Source organism: Rattus norvegicus, chromosome 4 (genome assembly GCF_036323735.1).
Source record: "Rattus norvegicus strain BN/NHsdMcwi chromosome 4, GRCr8, whole genome shotgun sequence".
In the NCBI taxonomy this organism is placed as follows: domain Eukaryota; kingdom Metazoa; phylum Chordata; class Mammalia; order Rodentia; family Muridae; genus Rattus; species Rattus norvegicus.
This window is the reverse complement of record NC_086022.1, coordinates 103,891,759-103,908,535: the sequence shown is the minus strand read 5'-3', so window position 1 is coordinate 103,908,535 and position 16,777 is coordinate 103,891,759. Positions and strand designations below refer to the sequence as shown.

The 16,777-nt window shown below is 39.2% G+C and overlaps 1 gene segment (V, D, J or C); it reads left to right on the top strand.

Annotated features, from left to right (window-relative positions):
- Nucleotides 1-5,435: 5,435 nt before the first annotated feature.
- On the top strand, nucleotides 5,436-6,083 carry Igkvl11 (immunoglobulin kappa variable like 11). The segment is given in 2 exon segments: nucleotides 5,436-5,524; nucleotides 5,758-6,083. Coding segments are annotated over 2 exon segments (375 nt in total).
- The last annotated feature ends 10,694 nt before the right edge of the window (nucleotides 6,084-16,777 follow it).

The window sequence follows — 16,777 nt, the reverse complement described above, 5'->3', positions numbered from 1 at the left end:
CTCAGGAGCAGAAGATTCCATAGAAATCATCAACACGACTGTCAAAGATAATGTAAAGTGGAAAAAGCTACTGGTCCTAAACATAAAGGAAATCCAGGACTCAATGAGAACATCAAACCTAAGGATAATAAGTATAGAAGAGAGTGAAGACTCCCAGCTCAAAGAACCAGTAAATATCTTCAACAAAATCATAGAAGAAATCTTCCCCAACCTAAAGAAAGAAACGGCCATAAACATACAAGAAGCCTACAGAACTCCAAATAGATTGGACCAGAAAAGAAACTCCTCCCATCACATAATAGTCAAAACACCAAATGCACAAAATAAAGAAAGAATATTAAAAGCAGTAAGGGAAAAAGGTCAAGTAACATATAAAGGCAGACCTATCAGAATCACACCAGACTTCTTACCAGAGACTATGAAAGCCAGAAGATCCTGGACAGATGTCATACAGACCCTAAGAGAAAACAAATGCCAGCCCAGGTTACTGTATCCTGCAAAACTCTCAATTAACAAAGATGGAGAAACCAAGATATTCCATGACAAAACCAAATTTATACAATATCTTTCTACAAATCCAGCACTACAAAGGATAATAAATGGTAAAGCCCAACATAAGGAGGCAAGCTATACCCTAGAAGAAGCAAGAAACTAATCATCTTGGCAACAAAACAAAGAGAAGAAAAACACACAAACATAACCTCATATCCTAATATGAATATAACAGGAAGCAATGATCACTATTCCTTAATATCTCCCAACATGAATGGCCTCCCCTCTCCAATAAAAAGACATAGGTTAACAAACTGGTTACACAATGAGGACTCTGCATTTTGCTGCCTACAGGAAACACACCTCAAAGACAAAGACAGCACTACCTCAGAGTGAAAGGCTGGAAAACAACTTTCCAAGCAAATGGCATGTACACCCAGGAGGAGTAGAAGGCAGGAAATAATCAAACTCAGAGCTGAAATCAACCAAGTAGAAACAAAAAGGACCATAGAATTAACAGAACCAAAAGTTGGTTCTTTGAGAAAGTCAACAAGATAGATAAACCCTTAGCCAGACTAACGAGAGGACACAGAGATTCTCTCCAAATTAACAAAATCAGAAATGAAAAGGGAGACATAACTACAGAATTAGAGGAAATTCAAAAAAATCATCAGATCCAACTACAAAAGCCTATATTCACCAAAACTTGAAAATCTGGAGAAAATGTTCAATTTTCTAGACAGATACAAGGTATCGAAGTTAAATCAGGAACAGATAAACCATTTAAACAACCCCATAACTCCTAATGAAATAGAAGCAGTCATTAAAAATCTCCCAACCAAAAAGTGCCCAGGTCCAGATGGGTTCAATGCAGAATTCTATCAGGCCTTCATAGAAAAACTCATACCAATACTATCCAAACTATTCCACAAAATTGAACAGATGGAGCGCGACCGAATTCCTTCTATGAAGCCACAATTACTCTTATACCTAAACCACACAAAGACCTAACAAAGAAAGAAAACTTCAGACCAATTTCTGTTATGAATATCGACACAAAAATATGTAATAAAATTCTAGCAATCAAAATCAAAGAGCACATCAAAACAATCGTCCACCAAGATCAAGTAGGCTTCATCCCAGGCATGCAGGGATGGTTTAATATATGGAAAACCATCAATGTAATCCATTATATAAGCAAACTGAAAGAACAAAACCACATGATCATTTCATTAGATGCTGAGAAAGCATTTGACAAAATTCATGATAAAAGTCCTGGAAAGTATAGGAATTCAAGGCCCATGCCGAAACATAGTAAAAGCCATATACAGCAAGCCAGGCACTAACAATAAACTAAAAGGAGAGAAACTTGAAGCAATCCCACTAAAATCAGGGACTAGACAAGGCTGCCCACGCTCTTCCAACCTATTCAATATAGTTCTTGAGTTCTAGCCAGAGCAATCAGAAAACAAATGGAGATCAAGGGGATACACATTGGAAAAGAAGAAGCCAAAATATCACTATTTGCAGATGTGATTGTATATTTATGCGATCCCAAAAGTTCCACCAGAGGACTACTAAAGCTGATAAACACCTTCAGCAATGTGGCTGGGTATAAAATTAACTCAAATAAATCAGTAGCCTTCCTCTACACAAAAGAGAAAGAAGCTGAGAAAGAAATTAGGGAAATGACACCCTTCATAATAGTCCCAAATAATATAAAATACCTTGGTGTCATTTTAACCAAGCAAGTAAAAGATCTGTATGATAAGAACTTGAAGCCACTGAAGAAAGAAATTTAAGAAGATCTCAGAAGATGCAAAGATCTCCCATGCTCATGGATTGCCAGGATTAACAAAGTAAAAATGGCCATTTTACCAAAATCGATCTACAGATTCAATGCAATCCCCATCAAAATACCAATCCAATTCTTCAGAGAGTTAGCCAGAACAATTTGCAAATTCATCTGGAATAACAAAAAACCCAGGATAGCTAAAACTATCCTCAACAATAAAAGGACTTCTGGGGAATCACTATCCCTGAAGTCAAGCAGTATTACAGAGCAATAGTGATAAAAACTGCATTGTATTGGTACAGAGACAGACAAATAGGCCAGGGGACTAGAATTGAAGACCCAGAAATGAACCGACACACTTATGGTCACTTGATTTTTTACAAAGGAGCCAAAACCGTCCAATGGAAAAAAGATAGCATTTTCAGCGAATGGTGCTGGTTCAACTGGAGGTCAGCATGTAGAAGAATGCAGATCGATCCATGCTTATCACCCTGGACAAAGCTTAAATCCATGTGGATCAAGGACCTCCACATCAAACCAGATACACTCAAACTAATAGAAGAAAAAGTGGGGAATCATCTCGAACACCTGGACACTGGAGAAAATTTCCTGAACAAAACACCAATGGCTTATGCTCTAAGATCAAGAATTGACAAATGGGATCTCATAAAACTGCAAAGCTTCTGTAAGGCAAAGGACACCCTAGTTAGGACAAAACAGCAACCAACATATTGGGAAAAGATCTTTACCAATCCTACAACTGATAGAGGGCTTATATCCAAAATATACAAAGAACTCAAGAAGTTAGACTGCATGGAGACAAATAACCCTACTAAAAAATGGAGTTCAGAGCTAAACAAAGAATTCACAGCTGAGGAATGGCTGAATGGCTGAGAAACACCTAAAGAAATGTTGAACATCTTTAGTCATAAGGGAAATGCAATTCAAAAGAACCCTGAGATTTCACCTCACACCAGTGAGAATGGCTAAGATCAAAAACTCAGGTGACATCAAATGCTGGCGAGGATGTGGAAAAAGAGGAACAGTCCTCCATTGTTCGTGGTATTGCAGACTGATATAACCATTCTGGAAATCTTTCTGGAGGTTCCTCAGAAAATTGCATATTGAGCTATCTGAGGACCCAGCTATACCTCTCTTGGGCATATACCGAAAAGATGCCCCAACATATAACAAAGTCATGTGCTCCACTATGTTCATAGCAGCCTCATTTATAATAGCCAGAAGCTGCAAAAAACCCAGATGCCCTTCAACAGAGGAATGGATACAGAAAATGTGGTACATCTACACAACTGAACATTACTCAGCCATCAAAAACAATGACTTTATGAAATTCATAGGTAAATTGATGGAATTGGAAAATATCACCCTGAATGAGGTAACCCAATCACAGAAAAGCACACATGGCATGAACTCTTTGATAAGTGTTTATTAGCCCCAATGCTTGAATTACCCTAGATGCACAGAACACATGAGACTCAAGAAGAAGGACCAAAATGCGAATGCTTCTCTCCTTTAAAAGGGAACAAGTAAACACTTGGCACGGAATAGGGAGGCAAAGTCTAGAACAGAGGCAGAAGGAATACCCATGCAGAGCCTGCCCCACATGTGGGCCATACATATACAGCCACCAAACTAGATAAGATGGATGAAGCAAAGAAGTGCAGACTGATAGGAACCAGATGTAGATCTCTCCTGAGAGACACAGCCAGAATACAGCAAATTCAGAGGCAGATGCCAGCAGCAAACTACTGAACTGAGAACAGGAACCCCGTTGAAGGAATCAGAGAAAGGACTGGAAGAGCTTGAAGGGGCTCGAGACCCCATATGAACAACAATGCCACCCATCTAGAGCTTCTAGGGACTAAGCCACTATCCAAAGACTATACATGGACAGACCCTGGTCTCCAACCTCATAGGTAGCAATGAATAGCCTAGTAAGAGCACCAGTGGTAGGAGAAGCCCTTGGGCCTCCCAAGACTGAACCCCCAGTGAATGTGATTGTTGGGGGGAGGGTGGTAGTGGGCAGAGAATGGGGAGGGGAAGCCCATATAGAAGGGGAGGTAGAGGTGTTAGGGGGATGTTGGCCCAGAATCCGGGAAGGGGAATAACAATCAAACTGTAAATAAGAAATAGTCAAGTTAATAAAGATAAAAAATATTAAAAAATTAAAAAAGAAATACCCAATCTAATAAAGATAAAAAAAAAGAAGATGATGGGGAGGGGTTAGGGGGATGTTGGCAGGGAAACAGGGAAAGGGAATAACAATTGAAATGTAAATAAGAAATACCCAAGTTAATAAAGATGGAGAAAAAAAAACAATGAGAAAAGGTTAATAATTTCTCATTGTCTGATGGAACTGTTGAGGAAGTGGTACCGTTTCATATTCAACCATAAATTTTAGGGAAACAATTGGAATGTATTTAAATGTACCACTATTTCATTCCTTACTCCAAATAAAATTCAAATGATCTTTCACATATGAAAGGGAATAACACTCGAAATGTATATAAGAAATACTCAAGTTAATAAAAAAAATAAAAAAATGTAAATAAGAAATACCCATTTTAATAAAGATGGAAAAAAGAATTATGTTACTTTCTTTATTGAATCATTTTTCCTCTCTTCCCTCTCAGATAGTGCTTTCTTATGTATATATAATTTTGAGGGATTAAGATCTTCTTGAAATAACACATTCTTTACATAGTGCAGCTTCAAAGTACTCCCCCACCTCACACAGCAAAAATACTATATGGTAAATACTTAATAGAGTAGATTACAAAAAAAAAAAAACACACAGATGGTGTTTACCATTAATCCCACTACTTAGGATACAGAGAGAAGAGCATCTCTTGTGAGTTTGAGGCCAGCCTGGCTAGAGAGTAAGCTTCAGAACAACCAAGAACAGATAGAGAAACCCTGTCTCAAAACAAACAAATAAATCATGGATTTAGAATAGGTTGAACGGATCCTTTAAGGCACATGTGATGCTCTAGTAAATTTTCTACTGACACCAACTCCCTATGGGTGAAACAGGAGCAGGTGCACTTTGAGTAGCAGTACACACTCTCCTGAGCTGATTTGCATATGAGTCATTACAGAACAGCCCAGGCTCCTTTAAGGACAGCAACCAGGAGCCTAAGAAGCAACCTCTCTTACAGCACTCAGAGATGGAGACAGACACACTCCTGCTATGGGTGCTGCTGCTCTGGGTTCCAGGTGAGGGTGCACAGAAATGTTGGGAACACCCACTCTGGCCTTCATGACTTTCCAAGCCTCTGGGCTCTTGATCACTATAATTAGGGCATTTGTAATTGGTTTTAAGTTTTCCTATTCCCCTTGATTTCTCAGAGTGATGTCCACAATTATTCTTAAAATTTTAAATTAAAAGGTCCTCTGCTGGGAAGGTTTTCAAACATATATAACAATGGAATGTGTGTTTATCATTTCAGGCTCCACTGGTGACATTGTGCTGACCCAGTCTCCTGCTTTGGCTGTGTCTCTAGGGCAGAGGGCCACAATCTCCTGTAGAGCCAGCCAAAGTGTCAGTACATCTAGCTATAATCTCATGCACTGGTACCAACAGAAACCAGGAGAGCAACCCAAACTCCTCATCTATGATGCATCCAACCTAGCATCTGGTATCCCTGTCAGGTTCAGTGGCAGTGGGTCTGGGACAGACTTCACCCTCACCATCAATCCTGTGCAGGCTGATGATATTGCAACCTATTACTGTCAGCAGAGTAGGGAGCTTCCTCCCACAGTGGTCCAGGGCTGAAGAAAAACCTTCTGGGGTTGCAGCTCACTGAGGCTCAGTCTCTCAGTTCTCTCTTATTCTCTGACATCTCAACACAGAGCTCTAGGCTTGTTTGGAAAAGTTCTCAAATAATGAAACAAGTTTCATAAACAGATATGTATGTGTGTCCCATCCTTAAGACTTTGTAAGTTAATAATTTTCCAACAAAATATATGGTTGTTTTAGTTATTATTTATTTAACATTTTAACACATTAATCTTTGGATAATTTTCCCTTCTCCCCTCACTCCCTCACCACATCTCTGCCTATTCCTTCACCCTCAGCATCCTCCTTTGACTTTCCAGTCACTGAGGATTCACTATTTCCCATTTTTAATTCTGAAGATAGAAAAAGATAATAAACACAAATTATGTCTCTGAAAAATAGTGTTCACCAAAGACATTTACTGTAGTTTGTTTGTGTGTGTGTGTGTGTGTGTGTGTGTGTGTGTGTGTGTGTGTGTGTGAAAGGACAACCTGCAGAAGTTAGTTCTTTCTTTCCACTAGTCCAGTCTGGGAATCAAGTTCAGATCATCAGTCTTTTCTATGAGCGTGCTTCCTGGTAAAGGGTGAGCAATCATGCTAGCCTGGAGTACTATTTCTTTTCCTTTAATCATTTATTTTCATTTAAAATTGCATACATGGGGGGAGGGGTGCAAGTGTGAGTATTCATAGTAGTCAAATGAAGGCATCAGATCCTAGGTAGCTAGAAATCCAGTAGGTTTTGGGGTAGATGATGTGGGTACTGGAAAAAGGTATTCTGAACTGTCAAACTCTTTGGTCACCTCTGATCTACCATTTTTAAGGAAGTATTTTATATTTAGAAACTCCCTTTCCCCTAGAATATTGGAACACTTGATGGAAGCATTGTTGTCCATCATGTAAGTTAAAAAGGGTATTGAGTAGTTAAGCTTGTCAGTTAATCTTTCAGATACAGGCTTACACTCTCCTCCCAGTATTTTTATTATCCAATTGCTTTTGTTTGTTTGCTCTCACAGTCTGCTATAGTTACTCAGAAACATAGGCTGTGCCATGGTTATTTTTCTGCTTTCCTTCCAATGTCTCCATCTCAGCATCTATCCCCAAATTAAGTTTTAGTATGAGATTTATTGATTTTCTTTTTATTTTGATCCAACATTCACCATTTTAATAGTTTCTATATTTGTGTTCAACATCTTCCTGCCATTTCCTCTTTCTTTCTTTCTTTCTTTCTTTCTTTCTTTCTTTCTTTCTTTCTTTCTTCCTTCCTTCCTCCCTCCCTCCCTCCCTCTCTCCCTCTCTCTCTTTCTTTCTTCCTTTCTTTCTTTCTTTCTTTCTTTCTTTCTTTCTTTCTTTCTTTCTTTCTTTCTTTCTTTCTTTCTATAACATGTAGTGCACATGGAGGACAAAGTACAACACTGGATGTTGGTCCTCAAATTCCACCTTATTTGAAGCTGGGTGCCATCAGGGAACTTTCCAGACATGGAATTCAGGGGAAAAGAATACTTTATGGATACCTTCTCTTTGCAGTCAGGCAATGAGCTCTCATCAATGTGAACTTCTCTAAAACACTGAGACACTAGTAATCGTTGGATCTGTATCCTTAATGGAGAAGTGCTTTTTTTCCTGTACTATGTCTTACAGTACCTATAAACTGGAAAAGTGAGAAATACTGTTTGTCATACTACCATGCAACTAGAACTGTCCAGCCATGAACCTAGAAAATGATCTATGCTCCGCTATATGTAAGTATATTTTTCTTTCCTTGGAGAGTTAAATCTCTGTAGACAGACACTGGTGCATGAAATCTATCCTCCTAGCCTACTCCAGTAAGGCATCTGTGGTGATCCATGTCTCTCTGAGAAAAAGATATGTGGGATACTCAATATGCTCTCTCGCAAGTCATCCTGCCCACTATCTCTAGGTTCACAGTGAGGGTAACTTCCTCTAATCAACCACTCAACTACTGCCAAGTAGTCTCCAACTCATTTTGTTTCCTCTGAAGGGAAATGTCAAGTGAACTTTTGCTGTCCAGAATACAAATCCCTTTTCCTTGCAAAACTCAAGTAAAATTAAATCTGACTTTACAGATTTTTAGCTGACCCTGACCAATATACTGAAGCTTTCTAAAATCTCCACTTGTTAATGGATATAAGCTACAAAAAGATAATGTTAGTCTTACATCGGACAAATATTGTTCAGGAAAACAAGTTGTTTCCAGGCTGCTGAATTTTATGCTGATGACATTCTTGTATCCAATGGTCCATCTTACCAGTTTTTTTTGAAGGGGCAAGAGACCCCATAGTAAAGGAGGTCATTCCCTATGAAAACTTTAATGGGTCTTTGACAGTCCTTTCATGGAAGAGCAAGATAAATATTTTCAAGCTCATATAGTAGATGAATTAAGAATGCCAGGATCAGGTTTCTGGCAGTGCCTAGAACTGAACCAGTCCCACAGCTCTCTGAACCAAAATCCAATGGGGGAGAGAGCTGGACTTGCAGAAGAGTAGACAATCCTGAGAGCTCGGAGGAGACAGCTACTTCTGCCCACATTCCTGACCAAAGAGGAACCCGCCTAGTGCCATCTGTGCCCTCTGGATACAGGAACATAGGTGCAGTCAGGGTCAGGACCCTTGTGGTTTCTGCCTGTGCTGAGAGCCGAAAGCCGGTCACCAGAAGTGCCTATGACCCTGAGAGCAGGGGTAAGATCTATTCTGCTCCAAGCAACCCACCTGGGGCCCTCAGGACACACAAACTTAGGAGTAGTCTGGGACAGTTCCTTTCCAGTTTCTGCCTGTGCCTAGAGCTGACCCAGTTCCACAGCTCTCTATACATAAATCTCATGGGGCAGAGGGCTAGCTGGATTCTCAGAAGTGCAGACAATTCTGTGAGCTCAGGGGAGATTGCCAATTCTGCTCACACTGCTGGCCCAAGAGTAACCCACCCAGTGCCCTCTGGATATGGGAACCTAGGAGCACATAGGAGAAGGTTCCTTCCTAGGAGAAGGGGAAAGAACCTTCCAGTATTTGCCTGAGCCCAGAGCTTAAAGTCAGTCACCAGGAGTGCAGACACACTTGAGAGCAGAGATAAGACCAACTCTTATGCTCCAAGCGACCAGCCAGGAGGCTCCAGGACATACAAACCCAGGAGTAGCCTTCTGTTCCCATATATAGCTGAAAGAAAACAGGTTTATAGGAGTGCTGACACACAGGATTACAGGAGGATCAAGCCACGGTCAGACACAGCAACACAAGCTGACAACAGAGAAAAGCTGATAGTGACAGAGATGCACAGAAACTTAAGCAACATAAACCAACACTTCTTGGCATCATCAGAGTCCAGTTCTCCCACCAAAGCAAATACTGGTTATCCAAACACACCAGAAAAGCAAGATTTGGATTTAAAACCACAACTCATGATGATGATTGAAGACTTTAAGAAGGAACTAATTAATGCCCTGAAGGAAATACAGGACAGTGTAGGTAAACAAGTAGGAGCCCTTAAAGAGGAAACACAAAAATCCCTTAAAGAATTACAGGACACCACAACCAAGCAGGTGAAGTAACTGAACCAAATCATCCAGGATTTAAAAATGGAAATAGAAACAATAAAGAAATCACAAAGGAAGACAACCCTGGAGATAGAAAACCTAGGAAAGAGATCAGGAGACATAGACGCAAGCATCACCAACAGATTACAAGAGATAGAAGAGAGAATCTCAGGGGCAGTAGATTCCATAGTAAACATCGACAGAACTACCAAAGATGACATAAAATGCAAAAAGCTCCTAACACAAAACATCCAGGAAATCCAAGACACAATGAGAAGATCGAACCTAAGGAAAATAGATATGGAAGAGAACAAAGACTCCCAAATAAAAGGGACAGTAAATATCTTCAACAAAATTATGGAAGAAAATTTCCCTAACCTAGATATAGAGATGCCCATAAATATAAAAGAAGACTAACAGAACTCCAAATAGATTGGACCAGAAAAGAAATTCCTCCCATCACATAATAGACAAAACACCAAATATACAAAACAAAGAAAAGACTATTAAAAACAGTAAGGGGAAAAGGGCAAGTAACATATAAAGACAGACCTATCAGAACTACAGCAGACTTCTCACCAGAGACTATGAAAACTAGAAGGTCCTGGACAGATGTCATACAGACCATAAGAGTACACAAATGCCAAAGCAGCCTACGATATTTAGCAAAACTCCCCATTAACATAGATGGAAAAACTGAGATTATCCCATGACAAAATCAAATTTACACAATATCTTTCTAAAAGTCCAGGCCTACAAAGGATAATAGATGGAAAACTTCAATACAAGAAGGGAAACTACACCCTCTAAAAAGCAAGAAAGTTATCGCTTTGCAACAAAACCAAAAGAAAAGAGAGAGACAAACATAATTCCACCTCTAACCATTAAAATAACAGGAAACAACAATTACTGTTCTCTTAACATCAGTGGAGTCAATTCCCCAATAAAAAATATAGAGGTAAAGAGAACCTAAGATTTTGCTGCATATGGGAAACACACCTCAGAGACAAAGACACATGCTACCTCACTGGAACACAGTTTTCCATGCAAATGGTCCCAAGAAACAAGTTGGAATAGCCATTCTTTTTTTTTATTATTATCTTTATTAACTTGAGTATTTCTTATTTACATTTCGATTGTTATTCCCCTTCCCAGTTTCCAGGCCAACATCCCCCTAATCCCTCCCCTTCCCCTTCTGTATGGGTGTTCCCCTCCCAATCCTCCTCACATTACCAGCTTCCCCACCAAAAATCACATTCACTGGGGGTTCAGTCTTGGCAGGACCAAGGGCTTCCCCTTCCACTGGTGCTCTTACTAGGTTATTCATTGCTATCTATGAGGTTGGAGCCCAGGGTCAGTCCATGTATAGTCCTTGGGTAGTGGCTTAGTCCTGGAAGCTCCCGTTGGTTGGCATGGTTGTACATATGGGGTCTCAAGTCCCTTCAAGCTCTTTCAGTCCTCTCTAAGATTCCTTCAATGGGGGTCTTGTTCTAAGTTCAGTGAATTGCTGCTGGCATTCGCCTATGTATTTGCCATATTCTGGCTGTGTCTCTCAGGAGAGATCTACATCCGGTTCCTGTCAGCCTGCACTTCTTTGCTTCATCCATCTTATCTAGTTTGGTGGCTGTATATGTCCACATGTGGGGCAGGCTCTGAATGGGAATTCCTTCTGCCTCTGTTCTAAACTTTGCCTCCCTATTCCCTGCCAGGGGTATTCTTGTTACCCTTTTAAAGAAGGAGTGAAGCATTCCCATTTTGGTCCTCCTTCTTGAGTTTCATGTGTTCTGTGCATCGAAGGTAATTCAAGCATTTTGGCTAATAGTCACTTATCAATGAATGTGTACCATGTGTGTTTCTCTGTGATTGGGTTACCTCACTCAGGATGATATTTTCCAGTTCCATCCATTTGCCTATGAATTCCATAGTCATTGTTTTTGATAGCTGAGTAATATTCCATTGTGTAGATGTACCACATTTTCTGTATCCATCCCTCTGTTGAAGGGTATCTGGGTTCTTTCCAGCTTCTGGCTATTATAAATAAGGATGCTATGAACATAGTGGAGCACATGACTTTGTTATATGTTGGGGCATCTTTTGGGTATATGCCCAAGAGAGGTATAGCTGGGTCTTCAGGTAGTTCAATATGCAATTTTCTGAGGAACCTCCAGACTGATTTCCAGAATGGTTGTACCAGTCTGTAATCCCACCAACAATAGAGGAGTGTTCCTCTTTCTCCACATCCTCACCAGGATTTGCTGTCACCTGAGTTTTTGATCTTAGCCATTCTCACTGTTGTGAGGTGAAATCTCAGGGCTGTTTTGATTTGCATTTCCCTTATGACTAAAGATGTTGAACATTTCTTTAGGTGTTTCTCAGCCATTCAGCCATTCCTCAGCCATGAATTCTTGTTTAGCTCTGAACTCCATTTTTTAATAGGGTTATTTGTCTCCTTGCAGTCTAACTTCTTGAGTTCTTTGTATATTTTGGATATAAGCCCTCTATCAGTTGTAGGATTGGTAAAGATCTTTTCCCAATCTGTTGGTTGCCGTTTTATCCTAACAAGAGTGTCCTTTGCCTTACAGAAGCTTTGCAGTTTTATGAGATCCCATTTGTTGATTCCTGATCTTAGAGTATAAGCCATTGGTGTTTTGTTCAGGAAATTTTCTCCAGTGCCCATGTGTTCGAGATGCTTCCCCACTTTTTCTTCTATTAGTTTGAGTGTATCTGGTTTGATGTGGAGGTCCTTGATCCACTTGGAATTAAGCTTTGTCCAGGGTGATAAGCATTCTTCTACATGCTGACCTCCAGTTGAACCAGCACCATTCGCTGAAAAGGCTATCTTTTTTCCATTGGATGGTTCTGTCCCCTTTGTCCAAAATCAAGTGACCATAGGTGTGTGGGTTCATTTCTCGGTCTTCAATACTATTCCACTGGTCTACCTGTCTCTGTACCAATAGCATACATTTTTTAAAAATCACTATTGCTCTGTAATATTGCTTGAGTTCAGGGATAGTGATTCCCCTTTTAGTCCTTTTATTGTTGAGGATATTTTTAGCTCTCCTGAGGGTTTTGTTATTTCAGATGAATTTGCAAATTTTTCTGTCTACCTCTCTGAAGAATTGGATTGAAATTTTGATGGGGATTGCATTAATCTGTAGATCGCTTTTGGTAAAATGGCCATTTTTAGTATATTAATCCTGCCATTCCATGAGCATGGAAGATCTTTCCATCTTCTGAGATCTTCTTCAATTTCTTTCGTCAGAGTCTTGAATTTATTATCATACAGATCTCTCACTTGCTTGGTTAAAGTCACACCGACGTATTTATATTATTTGGTACTATTATGAATGTAGTTGTTTCCCTAATTTCTTTCTCAGCTTGTTTCTCTTTTGTGTAGAAGAAGGCTACTGATTTATTTGAGTTAATTTTATGTCCAGCCATGTTGCTGAAGTTGTTTATCAGGTTTAGTAGTTCTCTGGTGGAACTTTTGTGATCACTTAAATATAATATCATATCATTTGCAAATAGTAATATTTTGACTTCTTCATTACCAATTTTTATCCCTTTGATCTCCTTTTGTTGTCTGATTGCTCTGGCTAGGACTTCGAGAACTGTATTGAATAAGTATGGAGAGAGTAGCAGCCTTGTCTAGTCCCTGATTTTAGTGGGATTTCTTCAAGTTTCTCTCAATTTAGTTTAATGGTAGCTACTGGTTTTTTCTATATGGCTTTTACTATGTTTTGGTATGGGACATGAATTCCTGTTCTTTCCAGGACTTTTATCATGAAGGGGTGTTGAATTTTGTCAAATGCTTTCTCAGTATCTAATGAAGTGATCATGTGGTTTTAATCTTTCAGTTTGTTGATATAGTGGGTTATGTTGATGGTTTTCCAGATATTAAACCATCCCTGCATACCTGGGGTGAAGCCTACTTGATCATGATGAATAATTTTTTTGATGTGCTGTTGTATTTGGTTTCCAAGAATTTTATAGATTATTTTTGCATCGATATTCATAAGGGAAATTGGTCTGAAGTTCTCTTTCTTTATCAGGTCTTTTTGTGGTTTAAGTATGAGAAGAATTGTGGCTTCCTAGAAGGAATTCGGCACCCCTCCATCTTTTTCAATTTTGTGGAATAATTTGTAATGTATTGGTATGAGGTCTTCTATGAAGGTCTGATAGAATTCTGCACTGAATCCATCTGGACCTGGGCTCTTTTTGTTTGGGAGCTTTTTAATGTCTGCTTCTATTTCTTTAGGAGTTATGTGGTTGGATAAATAGTTTATCTGTTCATGATTTAACTTTGGTACCTGGTAACTGTCTAGGATATTGTCCTTTTCCTTCAGATTTTCATGTTTTGTTGAATATAGGCTTTTTTAGTAAGATCTGATGATTTTTTTGAATTTCCTCAGATTCTGTTGTTCTGTCTCCCTTTTCATTTCTGATTTTGTTAATTTGGACACACTCTCTGTGTTGTCTCCTTAGTCTGGCTAAGGGTTTATCTACCTTGTTGATTTTCTCAAAGAACCAGCTTTTGGTTATGTTGATTGTTTGTATAGTCCTTTTTATTTCTACTTGGTTGATTTCAGCTCTGAGTTTGATCATTTCCTGCCTTCTACTCTTCTTTGGTGTATTTACTTCTTTTTGTTCTAGTGATTTTGTGTGTGCTGTCAAGCTGCTGATAGGTGCTCTCTCCTGTTTCTTTCTATAGGCACTCAGAGCCATGAGTTTTCCTCTTAGCACAGCTTTCATTGTGTCCCATAAGTTTGCATATGTTGTACCTTCATTTTTATAAAAGTCTAAGAAGTCTTCAATTTCTTTCTTTATTTCTTCCTTCACTATGTTATCACTGAGTAGAGCATTGTTCAACTTCCATGTATATGTAGGCATTCTTTTCTTATTGTTATTGAAGTCCAGCTTTACCCCATGGTGGTCTATTAGGACACATGGGATTATTTGTAACTTTTTTTATCTGTTGAGACCTGTTTTATGATTGATTATATGGTCAATTTTAGAAAAAATGCCATGAGGTTATGAGAAGAAGTTGTATCCTTTTGTTTTAGGATAGAATGTTCTATACATATCTGTTAAGTCCATTTCATTCATGACTTCTGTTAGTCTTTCTATGTCTTTGTCTAACATATGTTTCCATGAGCTGTCCATTGATGAGAGTGGGGTGTTGAAATCTCCTACTATTATTGTGTGAGGTGAAATGTGTACTTTGAACTTAGTAAGGTTTCTTTTATGTATGTATTTGGCCTTGTATTTGGAGCATAGATATTTAGGATTGAGAGTTCATCTTCATGGATTTTTCCTTTGCTGAATATGAAATGTCCTCCCTTATTATTTTGATGACTTTTGGTTGAAAATCGATTTTATTCGATATTAGAATGGCTACTCCAGTTTGCTTCTTCAGACCATTTGCTTGGAAAGTTGTTTTCCAGCCTTTCACTCTGAGGTAGTGTCTGTTTTTGTCTCTGAGATGTGTTTCCTGTAGGCAACAAAGTGCTGGGTCCTCATTGCATATCCAGTTTGTTAATCTGTGTCTTTCTACTGGGGAATTGAGTCCATTTATGTTGAGAGATATTAAGGAATAGTGAATGTTGCTTCCTGCTGTATTTGTATTTAGATGTGACATTATGTTTGTTTGCTTGTCTTCTCTTTGTTTTTTGACTAAATGATTAGTTTCTTGTTTTTTCTAGGGTGTAGCTTGTTCCTTGTGTTGGGCTTTACCATTTATTATCCATTGTAGGGCTGGATTTGTAGGTAGCTATTGTGTAAAGTTTGTTTCATCATGGAATATCTTGGTTTCTCCATCCATGTTAATTGAGAGTTTTACTGGATACAGTGACCTGGGCTAACATTTGTGTTCTTTTATGGTCTGTATGACATCTGTCCAGGATCTTCTGGTTTTCATAGTCTCTGGTGAGAAATGTGGTGTAATTCTGATAGGTCTGCCTTAATATGTTACTTGACCTTTTTCCCCTACTGCTTTCAATATTCTTTCTTTGTTTTGTGTATTTGGTGTTTTGACTATTATGTGATGGGAGGAGTTTCTTTTCTGGTCCAATCTATTTGCAGTTCTGTAGGCTTCTTGTATGTTTATGGGCATCTCTTTTTTTAGGTTTGAGAAGTTTTCTTCTATGATTTTGTTGAAGATATTTACTGGTCCTTTGAGCTGGGAATCTTCACTCTCTTCTATACTTATTATCCTTAGGTTTGATCTTCTCATTGTGTCCTGGATTTCCTGTATGTTTTGGGCCAGTAGCTTTTTCCGTTTTACATCATTTGACAGTCGTGTCGATGATTTCTATGGAACCTTCTGCTCCTGAGATTCTCTCTTATATCTCCTGTGTTCTTTTGATGATGCTTGTTTCTATGGCGTCTTCTCTCTTCCTTTGGTTTTCTATATCCAGGGTTGTCTCCCTTTGTGCTATCTTTATTGTTTGTATTTCCATTTTCAATTCCTTCACCTGTTTGATTGTGTTTTCTGTAATTCTTTCAGGAATTTTGTGTTTCCTTTCTCAGAACTTCTACTTGTTTACTTGTGTTTTCCTCTGTTTCTCTAAGGGAGTTCTTTATGTCTTACTTAAAATCCTCCATCATCATGATCAAATGTGATTTTATATCTAGATCTGCTTTTCTGGTGTGTTTGGATATTCAGTGTTTGGTTTGGTGGGATAATTAGGATCCGATGATGCCATGTAGTCTTGGTTTCTGTTGCTTGGTTTCCTGCGCTTGCCTGTTGCCATCACGTCCCTGATGTTACCTTGTTCTTCTATTTCTGGCAGTGACTTGACTGTCCTATAGGCCTGTGTGACAGGAGTGCTGTAGACCTGTTTTCCTGTTTTCTTTCAGACAGTTATGGGAACAGAATATTCTGCTTTCAGGCATGTAGTTGTTCCTGTCTACTGGCTTTCAGCTGTTCCTGTGTGTCTGTGTCCTGAGTCCACCAGGCAGGTCACTTGGAGCATAAAAGTATGTCTTACATCTGGTCTTGGGCCTGAAGTCGTTCCTCAGGGTTAGGTTTCAGCTGTCTGTGAGGGCAACAATGAGATGGGCCTGCCCCTGCTTCTGGGTCCCTGTGTGCTGCAGGCCCTGATGGCACTAGTTGTTTTCCTCTAGATTCAGAAATATGGGCAGAGAGT